The sequence below is a fragment of the Sus scrofa genome, chromosome 13 (genome assembly GCF_054392235.1).
Source record: "Sus scrofa isolate SSC_HxYL_T2T_F1_AM1 chromosome 13, Sscrofa_HxYL_maternal_Yorkshire_Landrace_v2.0, whole genome shotgun sequence".
Lineage (NCBI taxonomy): Eukaryota > Metazoa > Chordata > Mammalia > Artiodactyla > Suidae > Sus > Sus scrofa.
The window spans coordinates 99,358,992-99,383,503 of NC_139395.1; the positions used below are offsets into that span (position 1 = coordinate 99,358,992).

General features: G+C 34.8%; 1 protein-coding gene across 7 annotated transcripts in view; it reads right to left on the reverse strand.

Moving 5' to 3' along the window:
- SLC9A9 (solute carrier family 9 member A9) overlaps positions 1–24,512 on the reverse strand; it is a 685,137-nt gene that overhangs the window by 625,279 nt on the left and 35,346 nt on the right. For all 7 annotated transcript variants that reach the window (XM_084989945.1, XM_084989943.1, XM_084989947.1 and 4 more), the window contains exon 3: positions 22,481–22,552. Coding sequence is in view for 4 of the 7 variants with exons in the window: in XM_084989943.1 (XP_084846069.1) it covers positions 22,481–22,552 (72 nt within the window). In the remaining 3 variants the exon portion in view is untranslated. The remainder of the gene's footprint in view (positions 1–22,480; positions 22,553–24,512) is intronic.

A 24,512-nucleotide genomic window follows, 5' to 3' on the forward strand; every position in this document is an offset into this window, starting at 1 on the left:
TAAATATACCTGAATATAAGAGATCCAAGAATGTATCTTCCTAAAGAGATAATTCCCTTTAAAAAGTTTTTAGCCAGGTTAAATATGCATATAAAAGACTGATATTAAATGTCTTCTTACAGTATTGAGTTTATCAATTTAATCACACAATCATACTTAAAAGCATGCATTAAAGAGGACCTATATTGCTTTTTAAAACAGATTTTTTTTTTTCCCCACTCTCAGAGTTCATGCAAATTCTTCACATTTGACATGGGTGTCTTGCTATCAATAGAGTCATTGCTAAGTCACTTAACACAGTTACCTAAAACACATTAAGTTCATGTTTTTCAAACTAATTTGAAGTACAGCATGTTTAATCCAGTCAGCCTGTTTGTACTGAAATTTTATCCGGAGCCATAAGAATCAACTTGTTATTTATGTTCTTCATAATGTAACCACTTAATTTATTGCTTTTTAAAATGACCTTTAAGCCTATTTACAATAACATTCAACACTTGCAATTGAGAGGTTATGCAGGGGAATAATGATTACAGCTGGGTTAAATTTCTTTGCCTCCTTTTTTTTTTGTAACCAATTCTCTTGGGTGACCTTTATAAACAACTGAAATTAACATTGATTGAAGCAGTTTCAGGCAGATCTCCCCCAAATGGTTCTTTTTGTCCAGCATGAAACTACTGAAATAATGTTCTATAACGTGAGATTTAAATTTAAGGTTGCAATATTTTTTGGAGGGATAAATAATTTTGAGGGTGAAAAACCCAAACTCTCACCATATATTCTAGCATATCAGCAACTGTCCCTTAACTTTCTCCCTAGGAAGGATTATGCTGTGAGTTGTTAAATTTTTCTTTATCACAGATGTATTAATTTTATCATTAAATCTCCATAGCAGGGAAAGTACTATAGCTATGCTATGAATGAAGAAAATGAAGTTCAAAGAAATGTACCATCACATGGATTGACACTGGGTCAAGTCTAGCCAGTTGGTTGTCCTTAGAATGGAGTATTACTTAGCCATAAAAAATGAAATAATGCCATTTGCAGCAACATGGATGGATCTAAAAATTATCATTTAATTAGAAGTTGGAGAGTGAAAGATAAACATTATATGATATCACTTATATGTGGAATCTAAAAAAAGGATACAAAGAAACCAAACAGAAACAGAAACAGACTCACAGACTTTGAAACACTTATGATTACCAAATGGGACAGGTGAGGAGGGGACATGGACTGAGGGTTTGGGATTAGAAATTATCAAACCTTTTAAATCAACTATACTTCAATAAAACTTTTTAAAAAAGTTGCTAAGAGAGTAAATATTAAATATTCCTACCACAAAAAAAGAAATGGTAATTACGGAATGTGATGAAGGTGTTAGCTAATTCTGTGGGGTAATCATTTTGCAGTATATAGGTGTATGAAATCAATGCATTGTACACCTTAAATTTACACAATGTTATATGTCAATTATAGCTCAATAAAGCTGGGGAAAAAAGAAACATATACAATGTACTCAGTATGGTTATAATAGAAAAATAAAAGACCCATCAAATTAATTAATTTTTTAAAAATATGGTAATAGTTTCAGATTAAGAGGAAGATTTTTTCCTAGCAATTGGTTCTGTAATATCAAAAATAAACACAATTTCTTATGATGGAGCATGATAATGTGAGAAAAAAGAATCTATACATATATGTGTAACTGGGTCACCATGTTGTACAGTAGAAAATTGACAGAACACTATAAACCAGCTATAATGAAAAAAATAAAAAACATTATATAAAAAAATAAACACAGGAGTTCCCTTCGTGGCGCAGTGGTTAACGAATCAGACTAAGAACCATGAAGTTGTGGGTTCAGACCCTGCCCTTGGTCAGTGGGTTAAGGATCCGGCGTTGCCGTGAGTTGCGTGTGGTGTAGGTTTCAGACACGGCTCGGATCCCGTGTTGCTGTGGCTCTGGTGTAGGCCGGTGGCTACGGCTCTGATTAGACCCCTAGCCTGGGAACCTCCATATGCCACGGGAGCGGCCCAAGAAATAGCAAAAAGACAAAAATAAATAAATAAATAAATAAATAATAAAATAAACACAATACTTTTAACTATTTCTAAGATTAAGAGGAAGACTTTTCTAGCAATTGGCTCTGTAATATCAAAAATAAACACAATTCTTTTAAGTATTTCTTCATTACTAAACACTTTCAAATATCCCTTGGAACTCTTTTCAAAAGTCCTTCCCTTTTTACCTATGATAGGGTCATTTATTACCAAATTCAAACGTTTGAATAATCATTTTTCTCAATAACGAGAAATAACATTTTAAATAATTTGTGCCTATGCTAAAATAAGAAATCTTCTATTTTATGCCTGCTTATTTTAAAAACAAAAGTGACACATCCATTCAAAGACTGTCTTTCTAAGGAAGTTTTTGTTCTCACTGCTGAATTGAGGAAAAGGATTTTTTTCTCCAGAATCTCAGGGGGAATACTCAGCAGGAGGAACACACCACTCTTCTTGGGGGAGGTCAAGCCAGACATTACTTGGGATTTTGAGAGTCTGGGCTGCGGACTGTGAAATTCAGGGTGTGTGGGTGATAGAGAGGACTGCCTGCAAAAAAAAAAGGGGGGGGTGGGAAGAGACAGTGATTTTTAAACAGCTGCTCAAAGGTGAAAATGTGGAGGAGAGCTGCTAATAGATGTCAGGGTTGCAGGTATGATGTGCAGTGTGAAATTACTGTGCCGCCCCATTAAGAAAACTCATAACAAATGTCCAAGTCATCTTCAGGTCTTGCGTAGTCTCATTGTTCTTTCAGGAAGAGGTGAAAGTACTTTGCAGTTCAAATCCTTTTTAGGGAAGGGAGAAAGAAAACAAAAGAAGTAGCCGAGCTAAGTTCTTTAAGCAAAGATTTGTTCATTGGACTGCCAAATCCTAGATTCAGACTAGCCTTTCCACATTTTTCAATGCCAAATACTTTGCTTTTGTCCTCACTCAGGAATGATAAAACCTGAGCAAGGTTTATGGCTCCCAAAATAAATCTGAACTGGAGGAAGACACCAGTTCATGTATAACATGAATGCTCTTATAGGTTGGAGTGCCAGCCTCTTCAGCATGGTCACCTTTTCAGCTTAAACCCCAAATATTATCAGAAGCCACTGAATTAGTTCACTTAAAGAAATCACTATCAAAGGAATCAGGCAAAATCCAAATTCATATAATCTCCTTGTAGGTGAGCCCTTGGAGCAACAAATCAGAAGGCCCTTTGTTCAGAGGGTCCCTTCTTGGGATAAAATCAAATCAAACAGAAACACTAACCTGAACCTCAAAAGGAAAGGTCTTGGTTTAAAAAAAACAAAAACAAAAAAATACTCTTGAATGTTTATCAGTAACACCTTGCATCCACAACTACACAGGGACTCATTAGAGATCAAATACTATGAAGTCCAACTGCTAGGAAACTGGGTACTCCTTGATTGAACAGCTCCCACCCTATTGGCAAGTCCTTCTTTGGACATCATGATTTATTCAGTGAGGGGTCAAGACTTCTGTCTTTCTAATTACTTTGCATACCTATGCAATTATTCCCTCTACTTTGATCCTTAACTATCAATAAGCAATCTTATTTCCTTCCTTTCCTACACCTGGCTCAACATACTACAGGTGCTTGAGAGAATCCTACCATTACTTCCTAAATAACAGTGTTATAATTTCTGTAAGAGAAACCACACAGTCACTCATTCCTTTTTAAAAATAATTCTTTCCTAAATTTCTATTTCTCATTACTTAAAGACTCTAAGAAACATATATAAATGTAAAGGTATAAAGTCTTATAAAATTTAAATGATATTCCTTTTTAAATGTTTAGGCTTTGAACATTAGCAGAAGATAGGGCCGTGTAAGTATTCTGGTAAACACCTCATTTTACTCCCTTTCAACATTTTTAGAGTCAATAATAAATTCTTCCCTAATCTCTTCATTAAGTCCAAATGGAATTCTAGCCTATCAACTACTTGTGTTTATTTATTTGTTTTTATTTTCATTCTTGTTCTGCAAAAAGCTAAAAAAAAAAAAAAAAAAAAAAAAAAAAGGCGGAATGCATTTTAGAGGGCTCTGTGCTTCCTTGGGACAATCCAGTATCATAGCAATCACTAAGGTTAAGTGTCCAAAAAAAAAAAAAAGAGGTCTGGAAAACATTTACTCTGCCTATTTATAGATTGAGCCTGTTTCCATGGCATTCCCAGATTTAAATAATGCATGGAGCCCTTCTCTACCCATCCTGATTAATTATTCATTCACAAATATTTTCTGAGCATCTCTACACTGTGTCGAGCACTGTAAGAGGTACAAGCCATACAGAACAATGAAGTTCACATCTAGAGCCAGCATCTAAAAAAATTTTTAAATTGAGCAATGCTATTAGATAAAAAAAGCAGTACACCCAGTTTTTATTTATAAATAACATATATTTTCCTGTACTAATACTGTATATAAGAATTCATAAAAATAGCAATTTTAAATGGATGAGTTTTTTTCAAAAGTTAATAAGAAATATATGTTCTAACATTTTGTTTCCACACTCCACTGGATCAATTTGCATAGCAATTAAGGTATGGCAGTGCCCTACTTTGAAGATCAACGACTCTGTTGACCAGTGTTTAATGCATCTGTCATTGTTATTTAAATATTGAATTTATAAAGTGGAAGTATATTTTTCAAAATATTTTACAGATGAATAAACCTCCTTCAAAATGTAATATTAATTTAAGAGTTACATGTCAATGTAGGAAAACAACTTAAGAAAAAATATTTTTCTGCAAACTTCTGCAATTTCCCACTCACAATGTTATGATTTTAGATTTGTAACTTAAAAAATATATATGGCATGAAATGAGTATCTCAACTTGGAATTCAGACAGAGAATATAAATATGTTATCTTATAGTTATATTTCTTTACCTTTGTATTAATATGAATCAAATTTAATGACACTCCAATGCAATGTATAATATAATCGTTACCCAGTATCTTGTAAAACAATAAAATATTGACTGATTAATAATTGTGATCCTTTACTAAATTTTTCTTTTTTTTTTTTTTTTTCTTTTTTAGTGCTACACATGCAGCATGTGTGGCCCTAAAAGAGTTCCCAGGCTAGGGGTCGAATCAGAGCTGCAGCTGCTGGGCTATGCCATAGCCACAGCAACTTGGGAGTCAAGCCAGGTGTATGACCTACAACACAGTAATGCCAGACTGTTAACTCACTGAGTGAGGCCAGGGATAGAACCCGCATCCTCATGGATACTAGTCTGGTTCATTACCACTGAGCCATAACGGGGACTCCTTTTACTAAATTTTTCTTAATAATGGAGGTGTAGTTTGTTGTCATAATTTATCTTATTGCTAAACTAATAATTCTTTTTAAAAAAATTCTGGGGAGTTTCCAACGTGACTCAGCGTTAATGAACCCAACTAGGATCCATGAGGACATGGATTCGATCCCTGGCCTTGTTTAGTGGGTTAAGGATATGGTGTTGCCATGAGCTGTGGTGCAGGTCACAGACATGGCTTGGACCTCACCTTGATGTGGCTGTGGCATAGGCCAGAAGCTATAGCTCCAATTCTTGGGAATTTCCATATGCCAAGGGCATGGCCCTAAAAAGACCAAAAAAAAAAAAAACCTCTTTGGAAGATGAATACAAAAGGCAACAACAATAGACCTAATTCCTAAGGATATGTTGGATGAAGAGAAACATCTTGTCATTTTAAAATACACAAAAATTTTAAATTTTAAAAAATTTACATATTTATAAATAAAAATGTTTATGTGTATATGTTTGTATCTATAAACCATAGGATTTGAAAAGAGAAAGATGTGATGGTACATGGAAAATCTTCTTAGTAGGAAAGTAAATCTTCCAGATTAAGTATGAAAAAATATTAGAGGTCAACAGACAGGGAGAAAAGAGCTTTTTGGGAAACCTAAGTAATCAACACCAAAGCTTTTAAAATCCTCACTTTAATTTTGAAACAGAATATTTTAAAAGAAAAAAAAATTACCTCCAGCAAAAAATTTTCAGGTGGACTATTAAAAAGGAAGACTGTATTTGAGATCTTTTGATCAAGGAAACTGAAATTCATATTACTAAGTGAAAGAAGCTTATCTGAAAAGGTTACACGCTGTATGATTCCAATTATATGACATTTTGGAAAAGGTAAAACAATGTAGAAAGTAAAAAAGGTCAGTGGTTGTCAGCGGTAGGAGGGTGGCAGCAATGAACAGATGGAGCACAGAGGATTTTTAGGGCAGTGAAACTGTTCTATATGACACTGTAATAGCAGATAGTTGTCATTACACATATGTTGAAATCCACGGAATGTAGAACACCAAGAGTGAACTCTAATATTAACTGCACACTTTGGGTGCTTATGATATATCAGTGCAGGTTAATCACTTGTAACAAATGTACCACTCTGATGGGGGATATTTATAATGAGGGAGACCATGAATGTATGGAATCAGGCAGTACATGAGAACTCAGTACTTCCCATTCAATTTTGCTGTAAATCTACAACTGCTCTAAAAAAATAAAATCTTAAAAATAAAATCTTGAGGAGTTTCTGTCATGGCACGGTGGAAATGAATCCAACTAGGAACCATGAGGTTACGGGTTTAATCCCTGGCCTCGCTCAGTAGGTTAAGGATCCAGCATTGCCATGAGCTCTGGTGAAGGTCACAGACATGGCTCAGATTTGGCACTGCTGTGGCTCCAGCGTAGGCAGCAGCAACAGCTCCGATTAGACCCCTAGCCTGGGAACCTCCATATGCCATGGGTGAGGCCCTAAAAAGACAAAAAAGACAAAAATAAATAAATAAATAATAAAATAAAATCTTGAAAAAATAAAGTCTACTTAAAAATCTGTAAGCTCTGGGATGATGCCATTTCTTAAAAGGAAGTTATTTATTTATTTATTTTTAAGTTTATTGAAGTATAGTTGACTTAAAATGCTGTCAGTTTCAGGTATGTATATACACATTCTTTTTTCAGATTCTTTTCCCATATAGGCCATCACAGAGTATTGAGTAGATTTACCTGGACTATACATTAGGTCCTTGTTACTTAACAGATTTTGTGCATAGCAGTGTGTATGTACCAATACCAACCTCCCAATTATACCTCTCCCCAACATTTCCCCTTGGGTAACCATAAGTTTGGTTTCAAAATCTTTGATTCTGTTTCAGTTTTGCAAATAAGTTCTTTTGTATCATTTCTATTAGACTACACATATTAGTGATTTCATATATTTGGCTTTCTCTGACTTATTTCACTTAGTATGATAATCTCTAGGTCCATCCATGTTGCTGTAAATGGCATAATTTCATTCTTTTTTTCTGGCCAAGTAATAGTCCATTGTATATATATACCACATCTTTTTCATCCAGTCCTCTGATGATGAACATATAGGTTGCTTCCATGTTTTAGCTACTGTAAATAGTGCTACAATGAACAATGGGGTACATGTATCTTTTCTAATTATGGTTTTCCCTAGATAGATGCCCAGGAGTGGGATTGCTGGATCATATGGTACTTCTATATTTAGCTTTTTAAGGAAAATTTGTACTATTTTCCATAATGGCTGCAGCAATTTACATTCTCCCCAACAGTCTAGGAAGGTTCCCTTTTCTCCACACCCTCTCCAGCATTTATTGTTTGTAGACTTTCTAATGACAGCCATTCTGACTGGGATAAGATGATACCTCAATGAAGTTTTGATTTGCATTTCTCTTATGGTGATGTTGAGCATCTTTCCATGTGCTTTTGGTCATCTGTCTTTCTACTAGCATAGAGAAATGTCTTCTGCCCATTTTTTTTTTTTTTGATTGGGTTGTTTGTTTTATTCATGTAGTTGTATGAGATGTTTTGAACATTGATCCTTTGTTGGTCACTTCATTTACAAATATTTTCTCCCATTCAGTGGGTTATCTTTTTATATGGTTTCCTTTGTTGTACAAAAGTTTTAAGTTTAATTAATTCCCATTTGTTTATTTTTGTTTTTATTTTCACTAATTTGGGATGTGGATTCAAAAAATGTTGCTTCAATTTATGTCAAAGAGTGTTCTGCCTATGTTTTCCTCTAAGTGTTTTATAGTATCCAGGATTATGTTTAAGTCTTTAATTCATTTGAGTTTATTTTTGTGTATGGTGTTAGAGAGTGTTCTAAGTTCATTATTTTGCATGTAGCTGTCCAGTTTTCCCAGCACTACTTACTGAAGAGGCTCTCTTTTCTCCAATGTATATTCTTGCCTCCTTTGTCATAGGTTAATTGACCATAGGTACCCAGGTTTATTTCTGGGCTTTCTATGCTATTCTTTTGATCTATATTTCTGTTTTTGTGCCAGTACTTCATTGTTTTGATGACTGTAGCTTTGTAGTATAGTCTTAAATCAGGGAGCCTGATTCCTCCAGCTCCATTTTTCTTTCCCAGTATTGCTTTGTCTATTTGGTGGTCTTTATTGATTTCATACAAATTTAAAAAAATTGTTCTAGTTCTGTGAAAAATGCTATTGATAATTTGATACAGATTGCACTGAATCTGTACATTGCTTTGGGTAGTATAATCATTTTGACAATATTGATTCTTCCAATCCAAAAGCATTTGCTTCACCAATGTCAATTTTTCAGAGTACAGGTCTTTGCCTTTTAAGGTAGGTTTATTACTAGGTATTTTATTCTTTTTGATGTGATGGCAAATGGGCTTATTTCCTTAATCTCTCTTTCTGATCTTTCATTGTTAGTATATAGAAATGCAAGAGATTTCTGTATTAATTTGGTATCCTGTAACTTTATTTATTTATGAGTTCTAGTAGTTTTTTGGTAGTTTTCTTTAAGATTTTCTATGGATAGGATCATGTCATCTGCAGACAGTGACTGTTTTACTTCTTTTCCAATTTGGATTCATTTTATGTTTTTTTCTTCTCTGTTTGCTGTGGCTAGGTCTTCTAAAACTATGCTGAATAAAAGTGGTGAGAGTGGACATCCTTGTCTCGTTTCTGATCTTAGCATGAATTCTTTCAGCTTTTCACCACTGAGAAGGATGTCAGCTGTGGGTTTGTCATTTATGGCCTTAATGATGTTGAGATAGGTTTCCTCTATTCCTGTGGGATTTTGTTTTTGTTTTTGTTTTTTTTTTGTCTTTTTAGGGCCACATCCACAGCATATGGAGGTTCCCATGCTCGGGATCTAATTGGAGATGTAGCTGCTGGCCTATGCCACAGCCACAGCAATGCTGGATCAGAACTACATTATGCAACCTACACCACAGCTCATGGCAACACCAGATCCTTAACCCACTGAGCAAGGTCAGGGAGGGAACCTGTGTCCTCATGAATGCTAGTCAGATTCATTTCCACTGAGCCATGATGGGAACTCTAAGTTTTTTGTTTTTTTTTTTAAATCAAAAATGGGTGTTAAATTTTATCAAAAGCATTTTCTGTATCTATTGAAATGACCATATGGTTTTTAATTCTCCAGTTTGTTAATGTGGTGTATCACATTGATTGATTTGCATATATTGAAGAATCCTTCCTAGGATAAATCTCACTTAAATCATGGTGTATGATCTTTTTAATATACTATTGGAATCAGTGTGCTGATATTTTTTGAAGATTTTTCTGTCTATGTTTATCAATGATATTATTCTATAATTTTATTTTTTGTGGTATTTTTCTCTGGTTTTAGATAGTGGCCTCAGAATAAGCTTGGGAGTTTTCAATTTCAGAACTTGTGATTTGTCTATTCATATTTTCTATTTCTTCATCACTCAGTCTTAGGAGAAGGATGTACTTTGTAAGCATTTGTCCATTTCTTCTAGGTTGTCCATTTTATTGGCATATAGTTGCTTGTACTAGTCTCTTTTGATCCTCTGTATTTGTGTGATGTCTGTTGTAACTTTTTCATTTCTAGTTTTACTGACTTGAACCCTCTCCCTTTCTTTCTTGATGAGTCTGGCTAAAGGTTTTCATTTTTGTTGATTTTTTCAAAGAACAAGCTTTTAGTTTCATTGATCTTCTCTATCGTTTTCTTTGTCTCTATTTTATTTTTTTCTGCTCTGATCTTTATAATTTCTTTCTTTCACTAACTTTGGGTTTTGTCTGCTCTTCTTTCTCTATTTGCTTTAGGTATAAACATAGGTTGTTTATTTGGGATTTTTCTTGTTTCCTGAGGTAAGACTGTATTGCTATAAACTTCTCTCTCAGAATTGATTTGTTGGAGTTCCTACTGTGGTTCATCAAATTAAAAACCTGACATAGTGTCCATAAGGATATGGGTTCAATGCTTGGCCTCACTCAGTAGGTTAAGGATCCAGTATTGTCTCGAGCTGGGAATAGTTTGCAGATGTGGCTTGGATCCAGTGTTGCTGTGGTTGTGGCATAGGCCTGCAGCTGCAGCTCTAGCCTGGGAACTTCCATATGTTGCAGGTATGGCCATAAAAAAAAAAAATACTTTTAAAAAAGAACTGCTTTTGGAGTTTCCATCATGGCTCAGTGGTTAACGAATCCAACTAGGAAACATGAGGTTGAGGATTTGATCCCTGGCCTTGCTCAGTGGGCTAAAGGATCTGGTGTTGCTGTGAGCTGTGGTATAGGTCGCAGACGTGGCTCGGATTCTGCGTTGCTGTGGCTTTGACATAGGCTGGTGGCTACAGCTCCGATTCGACCCCTAGCCTGGGAACCTCCATATGCCGCAGGAGCAGCCCAAGAAATGGTAAAAAGACAAAAAACAAAAACAAACAAACAAAAAACAGCAAAAAATAAAAGAATTGCTTTCGCTGTATCCTGTAGGTTTTGGATGATTGTGTCTTTGTTGTCATTTGTCTCTGGGTATTTTTAATTTTATTTTTTATTTTTTTCCATTGGTTGTTTAGTAGCATATTGTTTAGTCTCCACCTGTTTATGTTTTTTGCAGTTTTTTTCTTGTGGTTAATTTCTAGTATGATAGGGTTGTGGCTAGAAACAATGTTTGATATGATTTCAATTTTCTTAAATTTACTGAGGCTTGATTTGTGGCCCAAGATGTAATCTATCCTGGAGAATGTTCCATGTGCATTTGAGAAGAAAGTGTATTCTGCTGCTTTTGAATGAAATGATCTTTAAATATCAATTGAGTCTATCTGATATAATTTGTCATTTAAGCCCTATGTTTCTTTATTGACTTTCTATTTGGATGATCTGTCCATTGCTGAAAGTGGGGTGTTAAAGTCCCCCACTATTACTGTGTTATTGTCCATTCCTCAAAAGGAAGTAAATTTTTTTCAAGACAAACAATATCATTTTCTCAGGTTCAACTAAAATGTTCCACTATTGTAATTTTTAAGTGTAATTATATGACTAAAATAAGCCATTTATAGATCTGGCATTGCCATGAGCTACAGTATAAGTCACAGATGTGGCTCAGATCTGGCGTTGCTGTGGCTCTGGCTGGCATAGGCCAGCAGCAACAGCTCCAATTAGACCCCTAGCCTGGGAACCTCCATATGCCTTTTTTTTTAGGTGTGGCCCTAAAAAAAAAGGACAAAAGACAAAAAAAAAATTAATTAATTTTAAAAAATTAAAAAAATAAAATAAGCCACTTATGCATAGATGGTCCAATGAGTATAAAAAATATTGACCAAGTTTCAGTTTGTTGAAGTACCATTTTATAAATGCCACTGTCTTTTTCTGTACACTTGTTTGAACAAATAAAAGTAATGATTAATTGGAAAACATATTTAGTTTTGTACGTGCTCAGAAAGATGACTCAAATATTCAATAAAAGGCCATTTTGGAGGCTGTACTTTGAAGTAAAGCAGAAGACTGAATGAAAAGCAGATAATCAGGTTAGAAGAAACTGAGAAAACAGATCCTATGAAAATTACTGGACATTCCCAGAATCTTCAAACGACTTAAAGGTGCCCTACAAATAGTTTCATAGAAGTGCGATTTTTATCCTTAAGGCAAGACCTAAGGGGGTAAAAATGCTTCACTTTTTGTGTTTCTACAGATCTACTTCATTACATTAAAATGTTAATATGGATTTCTCCTCTTATAATAATGATATCTCAGAACTTTTTTTTAGCCATGCCCATGGCATGTGAAAGCTCCTAGCCATGGATTGAACCTGTGCCACTGGAATGACCCAAGCCATTGCAGTGACAATACCAGATCTTTAACCCACTGTGCCACTAGGGAAATCTGATATCTTAGAACTTCTAGTGCAGTAACAGAAAACTAAACTTAAATTGTGTGACAGACTGCTAGTTGTCTCCTAAATCTAATTCCCCTTCTTCTTTAGTAATCAAGTTTTAGTTGGGCATGCAGGTAGAGATTACATTTCCCAGTCTGCTTTGAAATTCGATAGGGCCATGTGACTAAATTTCTATGTGAATACAAATAGCGTTGGCCATTTCTAGGCTTTGGCCTTGAAAATATTAGAGATATAGTTCTCCAGCTTCTCTTTCACTTTTTTCTACAGGCTGGGGTATGAACATAGCAGTGACCTAGCTTCAACCATTCCCCCCAAAAGAGGTAACCCTAGTGATAGTAAAGGAATAAGATGGAGGATTCTTGGTCCCTGGATAGCCTCATGAAACAGAGCTGCTTACTCAGGCTTAGATGGTCAAATCAAACCATAACACAAGAAATAAATAAACTACCATCTTATTTTAGTAACTAGTTTTGGGTTTTTGCCCCCTTGTTTCTTTGTTATAGAAGCTTAAACAAAAGTTATAGAAGCTAAGACAAAACAAATTTAAAAATAAAAGGGATTTATTGACTGATATAACTAGAAAACCTAGAGCTTCTGTGAGCCTCAGGATTGGTTTGATCCAGGAGTCATTCCTTTCCAGGCCTCTGTCTTCTATTAGCCCCATACTAAATTTGGCTTTCCTATGGTGGTCAATAATTAACAAATCACTGAGATTCAAAAGTGAAAATATAAAATCTACTTTGGATCTGAAATTCATGCCTCATCCTAGAGCCAAGGGTATATGAAGCTGTTATGATTACCAAAATGAAAATTCAGGGAGCTTTTTAAGAAAAGAAAAACAGAGGCTGAAATGAAAGTCACACCACAATATTCACTACATGTGAGTTTCAAAATTCCCATTGAGTGGAAATTTTTTTTAAAGTAAAAGAAAAAATTCCCAGGTCTGTCCCTTCTCCATGACCCCAATCTCTTTGAGAACCTCTGCCCAACAGACTTTGAACTTCTTTTTTGTTGTTTTTGTTGTTGTTTCCTCAGGACTTAGGATATGTGTCAGGCATACAACAGAAACCAAGAAAGATTTTTTGAATTGAATTCATTCAAATTAAGTTTGAAGAGAGTAATTAGGGGAAAAAATCATATTTAGGCAAAATTTCAGTTTGAAAATTTTAACTTCAATTTTAAGTTTGATGTTTTAGGGAACTAGGCTGAATCAAATATCTTTGATGGAAAACAATAATTTCTTAGACGGATTAATAATTTTTAAAAAACCATTAAAGGGAATATATAGAAACCATTATACTTTATTTGATGAGGCTTTTATTACCAGGAGAATAGTGGGGTGAGATGCTGACTGCCAAGAGCAATAGGTAGTATAGAATATTACATGAAAGGATTAAAGTTACAGAGGGTAGAGTCTATCTCTATATTGAAACCCAGCTGACAATTATAGACAGAATTGTGGTGTTCAGAGTTGGAGAGCAGGCCAGGAAAGTAGCATCCTAAGAATGCTATCCTGAGAAGCTTATTACATTCACATTCTGCCCCTCCTCAAAAGCAACTTGGAAAGCAAGAAAACTCTAGACCATACAAGGTATAATTATTATCATTTCAGGCTCTGAAGTCCATCTTGTCTGTGTAGACACATTGCAGAAAATCATGCCCTTAAGGATTTTCCCAGAAACTATCTGGTCAGCGCCTACAATGTTCCACTTGAGCAAGAGCATTTGGCTTTGTGGCTACATCTCTGTGGCCTATCGTCAAAGGAAACATCTTCTATTTTTCTTTTGACTAGGCTGAGCTAACCATAGGGTAACCATTGTGGAAAACCAGATTCCAATCCTAGGCTGGCTTTATACATACTACTTAGGAGAGAAAGCCTAATAAAGCAAACAGTGGCGAATGATGAAAGGAGTATACATTTTGTAGACTTTAGATTATAAACTCCTTGACAGAAGTGTCTTACGTCTAATTTGGTCTCTTGGTCCTCTAATGATGAATTCACAGAATATAAAAAGTTGCTTTTTATGAAAAACTTCATACAGAACAGCTATGTTGTTTAAGTGAACAGTAGGCAGAGTAAATAAAATCATAGTAGCCACTGACAAGTTCAAAATTGTACCTAAAGTATTGGAAGGTATTGTTTAAATTGCTTTAAGAAAGTATTGCTAGAGGCCTGAAAGTGATATGTAATCATTATAATTATTAAATATATAGTCACTAATTTGTATGTTCATTTGCCCTAAACTAGTAATCATTCATTTTTATATATTTATTAACAACAAAAAAAGACACAAAAGTATGTATTTTAGAGGCAAAATTAATCTATGGTGGTAGAACTCAAAATAATAATATGAAAAGGATGAGTATTAACAGGGAATAGACAGAAGAGAAATTTCTGGTGGTGGAAATGTTTATGTATTGACCCGGTGATGATTACAGAGGTTTATATATTTGTATAAATTTATCAAGCTTTTCTTTTAAGATTTGTGTATTTTACTGTATATAAAACATATCTTAATTTAAAATATTTTTAAAATGTGTATTTTGCTTAGGTGAAATCCTAGATTTAGATGCTTTTGGTGTCAGAGATTTATAGTAGTTGTTGATTGATTGATTTTTGTGGTTTCTTTTTTTTTTTTTTTTTTTAGGGCCGCACCCATGGTATATGGACGTTCCCAGGCTAGGGGGTGGAATCAGAGCTACAGCTGTCAGCCTATACCACAGCTCATGGTAATGGGATCCCTGACCCACTGAGTGAGGTGGGGGATAGATTCATTGTATTTGTTAACAGCATGAGCATAAATAATACCACATGGTACATTGTGGAGACAGCATTTTCCTCAGGTGTGGTCAAAAACTCATGTTGAAATTCTCATCACATTCAACACAATAAATCAGTTCATGAGGCTGATTAATACCCTTGGAAATTAATTTTAAGGTAGTTTTTTAAAATGGAAAACTAAGGAAATTCTGCAAATCCAGCTAATTTTGCTGCAATTTTGTGGTAGTCAAAGTATGTCTTTGTCTGTAGTCCAACCACCATAAAATCCTATATCCCTGAGATTATAATCTTGTGGCTATGATTATGTCACTGGCTTTATTATAACTCTTTCAATATATTTACATTTTGAGAATAAATATAAAATTAGAAGGAAAAAATAACATGAGGTATACCCCAAATTTTGAACACAAAATACAGTGTTAGTATCAACTCTAAACATTTTTTTTCATTCCTTTTTGACACTCCCACTACCTACACTGACCCACTACTCAAAACACAAAGCTTATTTAGGATGTCAACCCCTCCACATACAATTAACTATTCAGTCTTTATAAGTTCCTAGGAATGGGGCAATAAAGGAAAAGAAAGTAATAGCCCTTTTTCCTAAAGAACTTGCAATCTAAATGAGGAGACAGAACAATTCATTTAAAAATCATTATTTTTAAAACATTTAAAATTTATTTTATTTTATTGTTAAATTACCATTTGATAGAAAAAATGATAAAAGAAGTATATAGTGGTATGCTGGTAAATGTTTAACAACTGGCTCTCCAGGGAAATAAAAAAGTCTTGATTTGTAGCTTTTACCAATTTCTGTGTTGTAAATACTCTCATCATGGCCTGATATCAAGATCCTAATGTGAAATCAACTAGCTGGAAAAATTCCTTAAATTTTGACCATCTGCTTTCATGAGTTGGTATACACCATTTCTGGCATCTAGTGAGAATGCAAATTATTTCCATAGAAGCCTCAAACCTTTTCTTGTCAAAGAAATTCACTTTATTAACCCTCTACTAAAAATATTGTTTAAGATATTAAGAACAAAGATGATTAATTATAGTCTTTACTCTCAAGAATTTTATAGTCTATGGGAATGAAATTAGATAAGTAAACCCCTGAGAATACATACGATCATTAAATGCCATGGTAAGGAGGGATCAAATAACTGGACCATAGGTCAGACATGTTCCAAGTGGAGGTGATACTTGAGTTGCATGTTGCACGTAGGTAGTCAAGCCCTCTTGGCAACCTGACTTCAGCAGATCTAACACTCAGAGGCAGGCAAAAGTTGTTTATAAGACATTCTGGGAAATACCTTCTTATTTTTCCTTATAAATCTCGTTCAAAGGTTAAAAATTTGAAATAAATATTCAAATCAACTGATAGATGACAAAAATAATTGAATGAAATACAGCAATTTTCCTAGTGATTAAAACCAAACAAACTTCAAGAAAGTTCCCTGGTGGCTCAGCAGGTTAAGCACCCAGCATTCTCAGTGCTGTGGCTCTGGTTACAGCTGCAGCATTTGTTCTATACCTGGTCCAGGAACTTCCATGTGCTGCTGGTGAAGCCAAAAAAAAAAAAAGCAGTAGAACTTAGAACAAAAAAGCACTTAAGGCAGGCAGGGTTATTGCATATGAGAAAAGGTAGTCAACAATGAAAATACTATAATATGGAATTTATATGGACTAATATGGCATCTAAATATATAATGTAGATTGATAGGCTTGTAATGAGAAAATAATTTTTAAAAAAATAAAATCATAGTGGGAGAGTTAAAAAAAAAACAAACTATCTTAAAACCTTTTACCAGCATTTCCTAATGTAAGTTCCATGGTGTGTTAATAAATCACATTCAAAATAAAATTTCATGGTTAAGTAAGCTTAGGAAAAAAATTAATGAAGAAAGCTAAACAGGCTAGTTACTGCAATACTTCTCAGTGGCTTTTAATCTTCTCCTGTGCAATGTGACCCTTAAGAGTATGTTACGACTCCTTTACAGAGACTTACAGGATTAGTGTGCCAAGAACCAGACTTTAGGAATTATAAAAGTACAAATGCTCATTAATGAGTTTTAAAGGGTTTTTTTCAATAGATACTTTGTAAACACATAGCTAGTCAAAGGAATAATACTCTTTGTTATTAAGATACCATGAAAAAAACCCACTGCTTTAGTTCTACTTCATCATCTCTCAATTATGTTATGGGCAGCATAACACCTGGCAGCAAATTATTCTCAATTTGCTGCCAGGTGTTATAATAATTTAAAACATCTCTAGACTAGTAGTTAAGGTGGCATCAAATGTCAACAAACACTACACCACTTGTTAAGCCCTAATGGCATTTGGTGAGGTGGTACCAAAAAACGTGTGCTCCCAAATCTTGGTTCATTGCCAGTGTCAAGGTTGACTTTATGAATACTGAATTTTCTCTATGGTAGGAATTGCCAGAATGGAGCTTTTGGTTTCATTTTCCACAGAGCAGTTTTGGTACCATCTTTATAAATCTCTCCTTATTTACTTTTTAAGGCATTTCTTAGAGTCCTCTAATAAAGAGAAATCCTTCCTGAGGGTTAATCAACACTAAGCAGATTTATCAGCTGTTTTCTAAGTGAGAATCTGAGAAAAGTTTGCCCTAAAAGAATATATATAGAAGCAAGATAGTTGTATTTGGAGAAGAGGGGAAAGATTTGAGCATGGTATGGGTTTCCTTTAGAACATAGCAGTCCAGGTTTGGTAGGCAGTGAACTATCTGTGTCTGGGTGAGGCACTCCAAAGTTGGTGGAATTTCTCCCTCTTTCTAGCTTCTCATTGCCTACTGGTGTCCCTCAAATGTCCAATGGTGATGCAGTCTGTTAAGGGCAGCCTCTGAGGTGACAGAGGAGGAGAAGGGAAAGTAAGGTAGTGAAAGCAAATGAAGCAAAATCAGCACATCTCAAGGCCAACTAAATAAAGATAGATGCCACCATTTAAAAATTTCTTCTCCCTAATTTATGCTGATGGATATTTACTAATTGCCCCAAACAATATATCTGGAATCCTCAGTGTGTTTAGACCCAGGCCAAACAGATACAGCTTATGGCTGCTGGCTTTGGTAAATAAAGCTTTATTGGAAACTAACCAGGCCTATCAACTCTACAAAGTCAGAGTTGAGTAGTTTCAAGAGTATTTAAAGTTTACAAAGCCTAAAATACTTAACTATCTGGTCTTTGACAGAAAAAGTTTGCCAAGCCCTGGTACAGACAGTCCTTTTTCTTTCCATTTGAATCTTCTAAAATGTTTCCAAAGTGACTTAAAGTTTGCATTTTTGAAATTAGATTTTCTCTGTGAAAAGATTCAGGTTATTTTACACTAAAAAGCAAATTATAGTTAAGTCTGTGTAACAGCTAGGCTAGCACATGCAGCTGAAAAGTGGGAAAATAAAATGTTTGTTTTGAAAATATCCTTTTTTAAGATCACAAATATCTGGATATTTTCCAAGACATCTGGAACACCAGCTGACTGACTCGTTTATATTTAGCCAGGTGCATTTTGTAAAACTAGCATTAAAAGTTAAGCATTAGAAGTAAAACCAATAATTTCAGGTAATATCTTTGTACAAAATATTTAACATTGGGCTTTCTTGTTCTTTTATTTATTTATTTATATTTTTTTGCTTTTTTTTTTTTTTTTTTTAGGGCCGCACCCATGGCATATGGAGGTTCCCAGGCCAGGAGTCCAATCGGAGCTATAGCTGCTGGCCTACACCACAGCAATGCCAGATCCAAGCCGCATCTGTGACCTACACCACAGCTCACAGCAATGCCACATCCCTAACCCACTGAGCGAGGCCAGGGATCAAACCCACAACCTCATGGTTCCTAGTCGGATTTGTTTCCACTGTACCACAATGGGAACTCCTTTCTCATTCTTTTGAAATACACCAAGAAATACAAAGACATCTGTAATTCTCTCAGAGATTTTGGAGAATGTAAAGAACATGGCATTGTAATATTTATTTATTATTATTTATTAATTGTTTATAAAATTTTTTTTATTATTTGGTTATGAAATATCTGTAATCTCATTGTCTGAATTGTGGAAGATAATATCTTCCTGATGTTTTTTAAAAAGACTTCACTACTTAAACAATGTATATTTCAGTTACTATATAGAAGAGTATCAGCAAAGTGATATGAGGAGCTTCCCATCTCTAAACAGTTAAATTGAAATAAAACTTGTTCCTCTGACACTTGGTGTCAGTTCTTTTGATGTTGGAATGGCCACTGATTAGAGCCAAATACATTGTCATAAAAGGATCTGAGGCTTTGGAGCCAGACTAGAGTTTGACTTCTGGCCCAAATACCTTCTAGGATTTTTGGCCTAAGTTTCTACTTAATAAAATGGGGATGATATTTTTTTTAATTGGTGATACAGTATATATAGTGTCTGAAAAAGAGTAATAATAACAAAACTATGTTCCTATTTATTGTCTTGCTTACTATGTGCGAGCCCCTTACCTCAGTATGTCGTATACTTTATATCATTAAATCTTCACAAAAACCATAAAAGTAAGTATTGTTATTAACTCTTATTCCGGAATAAGACAATTGAAGTGTTAACTTCCAGTTTACAAATTCTACCCTTAGAAACGCAGCTACCAACCATCTACTGCCTACTGCGTGCTAGAGACTTGGCATTTGTTTTCTCTTAAAGTTTAGAGAGGTTAAATAGTTTGACAAAGTTATACAGGTAATAAAAGGCAGGGCTGAGGTTAGAGCCCAGGAAGAAAACCTCCCCAGGGCCATTGCCATTAACTTTTACTATTCCATCTCAGCAAAAAGTAGCTATTGTTATTACTACAGCTATCATTTTAAAAAAGAACATTAAATCAATACACTAAAAAGATACACCTATGCATGTGTTTGAAAATTGACAAATGTAATGAGAGAATCAAATGATCTTATGTATAACCTTTTGAATTAAGAGCATCTACCTTTGTACTGAACTGCAAAGTAATTATGAGGACAACTTCTGAAAGTCAAAATAGAGCTAAGCACTCCACACCTGGATCCACCTCCCCAGGACAATCGTTCTAGGAACAAAATTTGAAATTTTATATTCTAAAGTTATGTTCACATCTGCATCAGATACCTTAAATAGTGTGTGTTGCTGAAAAGTGACAAAGCCTGCAATTATGTCATCTCAAGCTCTGAGAAAGTAAGGTGCAGTAATGGTTATGAAAGAGCATAGTGCCATATGCACTCCATGTCAGAAAAATCAATTTGAGTTCCTCTGTTCTTGCATCCTCACTGAAGACTGTCAGCCAGAGCGATGTGCAGAAATCTGTAGCTCACTTGACTTTGTCCTTGCTGAAATAGTCACAGACTTATGGGATAAATGGATTAAAACTTCTACCTATATAGACTTTTCATCTCTTGATTTTTTTTTAATCCATCATTGGATTTAGGAATGGCTATTAACATGTTTGCAAAGAAATGGGCTAATATAACCAAGAAAATTCCTGCAAAATTTTGGTTTGTATTACAATATTTTGACAAGTATTAAAGATGTCTTCAGGCAATAAAAGATAGTGTTACAGTAAAATAAAAAAATTTGGACTACTATCAACAAGCCTTTTCTTGAAAATTCTGCAGAAAGCATAGAAACTGGTCCACTTTAGCTGGGGACAGGAAACGTTAGAAATGTGGGAAGCCTTTTCTGTTTTGCCTTTTCATCATTCCATTATTTCCACACTGATAGTGAACCATAATTGATCTTTCTTTGGGTCACCCACTCATTGGAAAATTTCTGAACATATGAGTATGCCTCCAGGTGGTGAAAGATTTTACCATTCATTTGCAAAGGACTGGAACTTTAACAGATCCTTTAAGAAAAAGGTAAAGATGACAGAAATTGATGGAAAGACATAGCATGCTCTTGGATTGGAAGAATCAATGTAGTCAAAATGAGAGTACTACCTAAGACAATCTATAGATTCAACACAATCACTGTCAAATTACCAGTGACATTTTTTACAGAACTAGAACAAAATATTTTAAAATTTTTATGTAAACACAAAAGACCTCAAATAGCCAAAGCAATGTTGAAAAGAAACCATGGAACTGGAGGAACCCAGCTCCCTGACCTCAGAGTATACTACAAAGCTACGGTCATAAAAACAGTACTGGAACAAAAACAGAAATATGGCTCAATGGAACAGGATAGAAAAGCCCATAAATAAACCCAAGCACCTATGGTTAACTAATCTATGGCAAAGGAGACAAGAACATACAGTGGAAGAAAACAGCCTCTTCAATAAATGGTGCTGGGAAAACTGGACAACCACATGGAAGAGAATGAAATTAGAACATTTTCTAACACCATACACAAAAATAAACTCAAAAAGGATTAAAGACCTAAATGTAAGGCCAGATACTATAAAACTCCTAGAGGAAAATATAGGCAGGATGCTCTTTGACATAAATCACAGCAATATCTTATCTGATCCACCTTCTAGGGATAATGGCAATAAAGACAAAAACAAACCAATGGGACTTAATTAAACTCAAAAGCATATGCACAGCAAAGGAAACCATTAAAAAAAAATGAAAGACAACCCACAAAATGGGAGAAAATCGTTGCAAATGACTCAAACACCAAAGGTTTAATCTCCAGAATATACAAACAATTCATACAACTCAACAACAAAAAAACAAACAACCCAATTGAAAAATTGGCAGAAGACCTAAATAGACATTTCTCCAAAGAAGACATACAGTTGGCAAGCAGGCACATGAACAAATGCCCAACATCACTAATTATTAGAGAAATGTAAATCAAAACTACAATGAGGTACCACCTCACACTAGTTTTAGTGGCCATCATTAACAAGTCAACAAACAACAAATGCTGGAAAGAGTGTGGAGAAGAGGGAACTCTCCTTCATTGTTGGTGGGAATGTAAATTGGTAAAACCACTATGGAAAACAGTATGAAAGTACCTCAGAAAACCAAATATAGAGCTACCATATGATCCAGCAATCCCACTCCTGGGCATATACCCAGAAAAAACTTTCCTTGAAAAAGATACATTCACCCACATGTTCATCACAGCACTATTCACAATATCCAAGACACGGAATCAACCTAAATGCCCATCGACAGAGGAATGGATTAGGAAGATGTGGTACATATACACAATGGAATACTATTCAGCCACAACAAGGGCAAAATAATGCCATTTGCAGCAACATGGATGCAACTAGAGACTCTCACACCAAGTGAAGTAAATCAGAAACAGAAAGACAAACACCACATGATATCACTTATATGTGGAGTCTAAAATATAGCACAAATGATCTATCTACAAAACAGAAACAGATCATGGACATGGAGGGCAGACATGTGTTTGTCAGAGGGGCGGTGGGAGACTGGGAACTGATGGGGAGTTTGGGACTGGTGGATGCAGACTTACATTTAGAACGGATGGGTGATGTGGTCTTGCTGTACAAGGCAGGGAACCGTATCCAGTCTCTTGGGTAAGAACCTGACGGAAAATGAAAAAAATGGGAGTGTATGGGTGGATGGGTTACTTTGCTGTACAGCAGAAATTGAAGGAACAGTGCAAATCAACTATACACTAATAAATTTTTTTTAAAAAAGGAAAAAGGCAGTTTCTTTGACACTTATGTCACCAATTATTCAGCTAATTTGTTTCAATCATTTTCTTTTTCCAGACTTAAAATCAAGTATTACTCATTATTACAATTTAATCTTAGTTTTATCTGGTCAGTATAATGAACAGAAAATAGCTAGGGAAAAATAAAGTTCTATAGCTTAAGGGATTCCTGTCTTATACTTCCTAGGGCCATGTGGAGAATTCAAGACATGGCACTTTAAAGTAGCCCCGATTAAGAGATCATGCTGAGAATGTACTTCACATGTCTTAAAAAGAGTCTGAATATTGTTTTTTCTTACTCTATGATACAAGATTTTGTAGTTTGAAGACAGATACTGAAGAATTTAAAGTTCATTTGGAAAATCTATAATGCACAAGAACTCACCTCATTTTTATGATTACTCTATTAATAGCTTAAAAATGCAAAATTAAATTTATTCCTAAGGATAATAGAGTGTTTAATGGTAGCTTTTTATAGCAGAAGATAAAAGAGATTAAATTACCACTTTAACAGTGAATTGTTTTAAATATTTTAATAACATCTGATTTTTACAAGATAAACCTTAACTGTTCCTTCATTAGTAGATTGGGTTGCCACATAAAATACAGGATGCCAGTTAAATTTCAATTTCTGGCAAATAGTAAATACATTTTTTATTGTAAGTTTGTGCCCTACAATATTTCAGACATGGATTACTGAGAAAAGTTCCTTGTTCATCCGAATTTCAGATTTAAATGGGAATCCTGTATTTTTATTTGCTATATCTGGCAACACATTCGGTAAATAGGCCAAGTCCTTTGAATGGTTTTCAAGAGTTCAGTTCTTTCAATACCCTTTACATTCACCCATTCAATCATTCACTCACTTATTAATTCATTTAATTCATTAACAAGTATTTGAATATTTCCTATACTATTGTAAGCACAGGAATAGCTCTGAAAGAACACTTACTTCATAAATCAATGGTTCTCATTCTTGGTTGTCCATTGTAATCAGCTGGGGAACTTTTTAAAACATGTTAATGGAGCCCTACATACAATCCTCAAATTTTCTGAATTACTTGTTCTGGGATCTGGCTTGGTCATTAGTGTTCAATAGTCTCCCCAGGTGATTCTAATGTATGGCCAAGATTGAGAAGCACCACTATAAATGGAGACAAATTATGTTTTCTTGGTCCTTATTTTTGCAATGCCTGCACCAGCCACTGGTGTGCCCATTAATGCTTGTTTCACTCAGCTTATTAACTCTTCATGGAAGCAAACTGTATAAATTTTAACTGAGGTTTTTCCAAAGAAATATAACATCTTTAAGCTAGCATTACACTTTTTTTTTTTTCCTTTTTACGGCCACATCTGTGATATGTGGGCTAGGGGTGGAACTGGAGCTGTGGCTAAAGGCCTACACTGCAAACACAGCAACACTGGATCCAAGCCACGTCTGCTACCTACACCACAGCTTGCAGCAATGCAAGATCCTTAACCCACTGAGCAAGGCCAGGGATGGAACCCACATCCTCACAGAGACAACGTCAGGTTCTTGACCAACTAAGCCACAATGGGAACTATGGCATTATGCATTTTTAAATTAAACTATTTTGCCTCAATTTAAAAACTGTGAATATTTAAATAAATACATTTATACATTCATTCCAAAAATACTTATTTCTGTTTAAGCATTTGGCATTGTACCAGGCAAAGCCATGAAGAAAAAAACTTCCTCTTCTTGTAGGAGGGACAGATGATTAATAAGGAAACAAAAAATAAACACTTCCTATAAAGAAAACCAGAGAGTCAAAGAGAATTAAGTTATAGAAAAGGGTGGCATTTT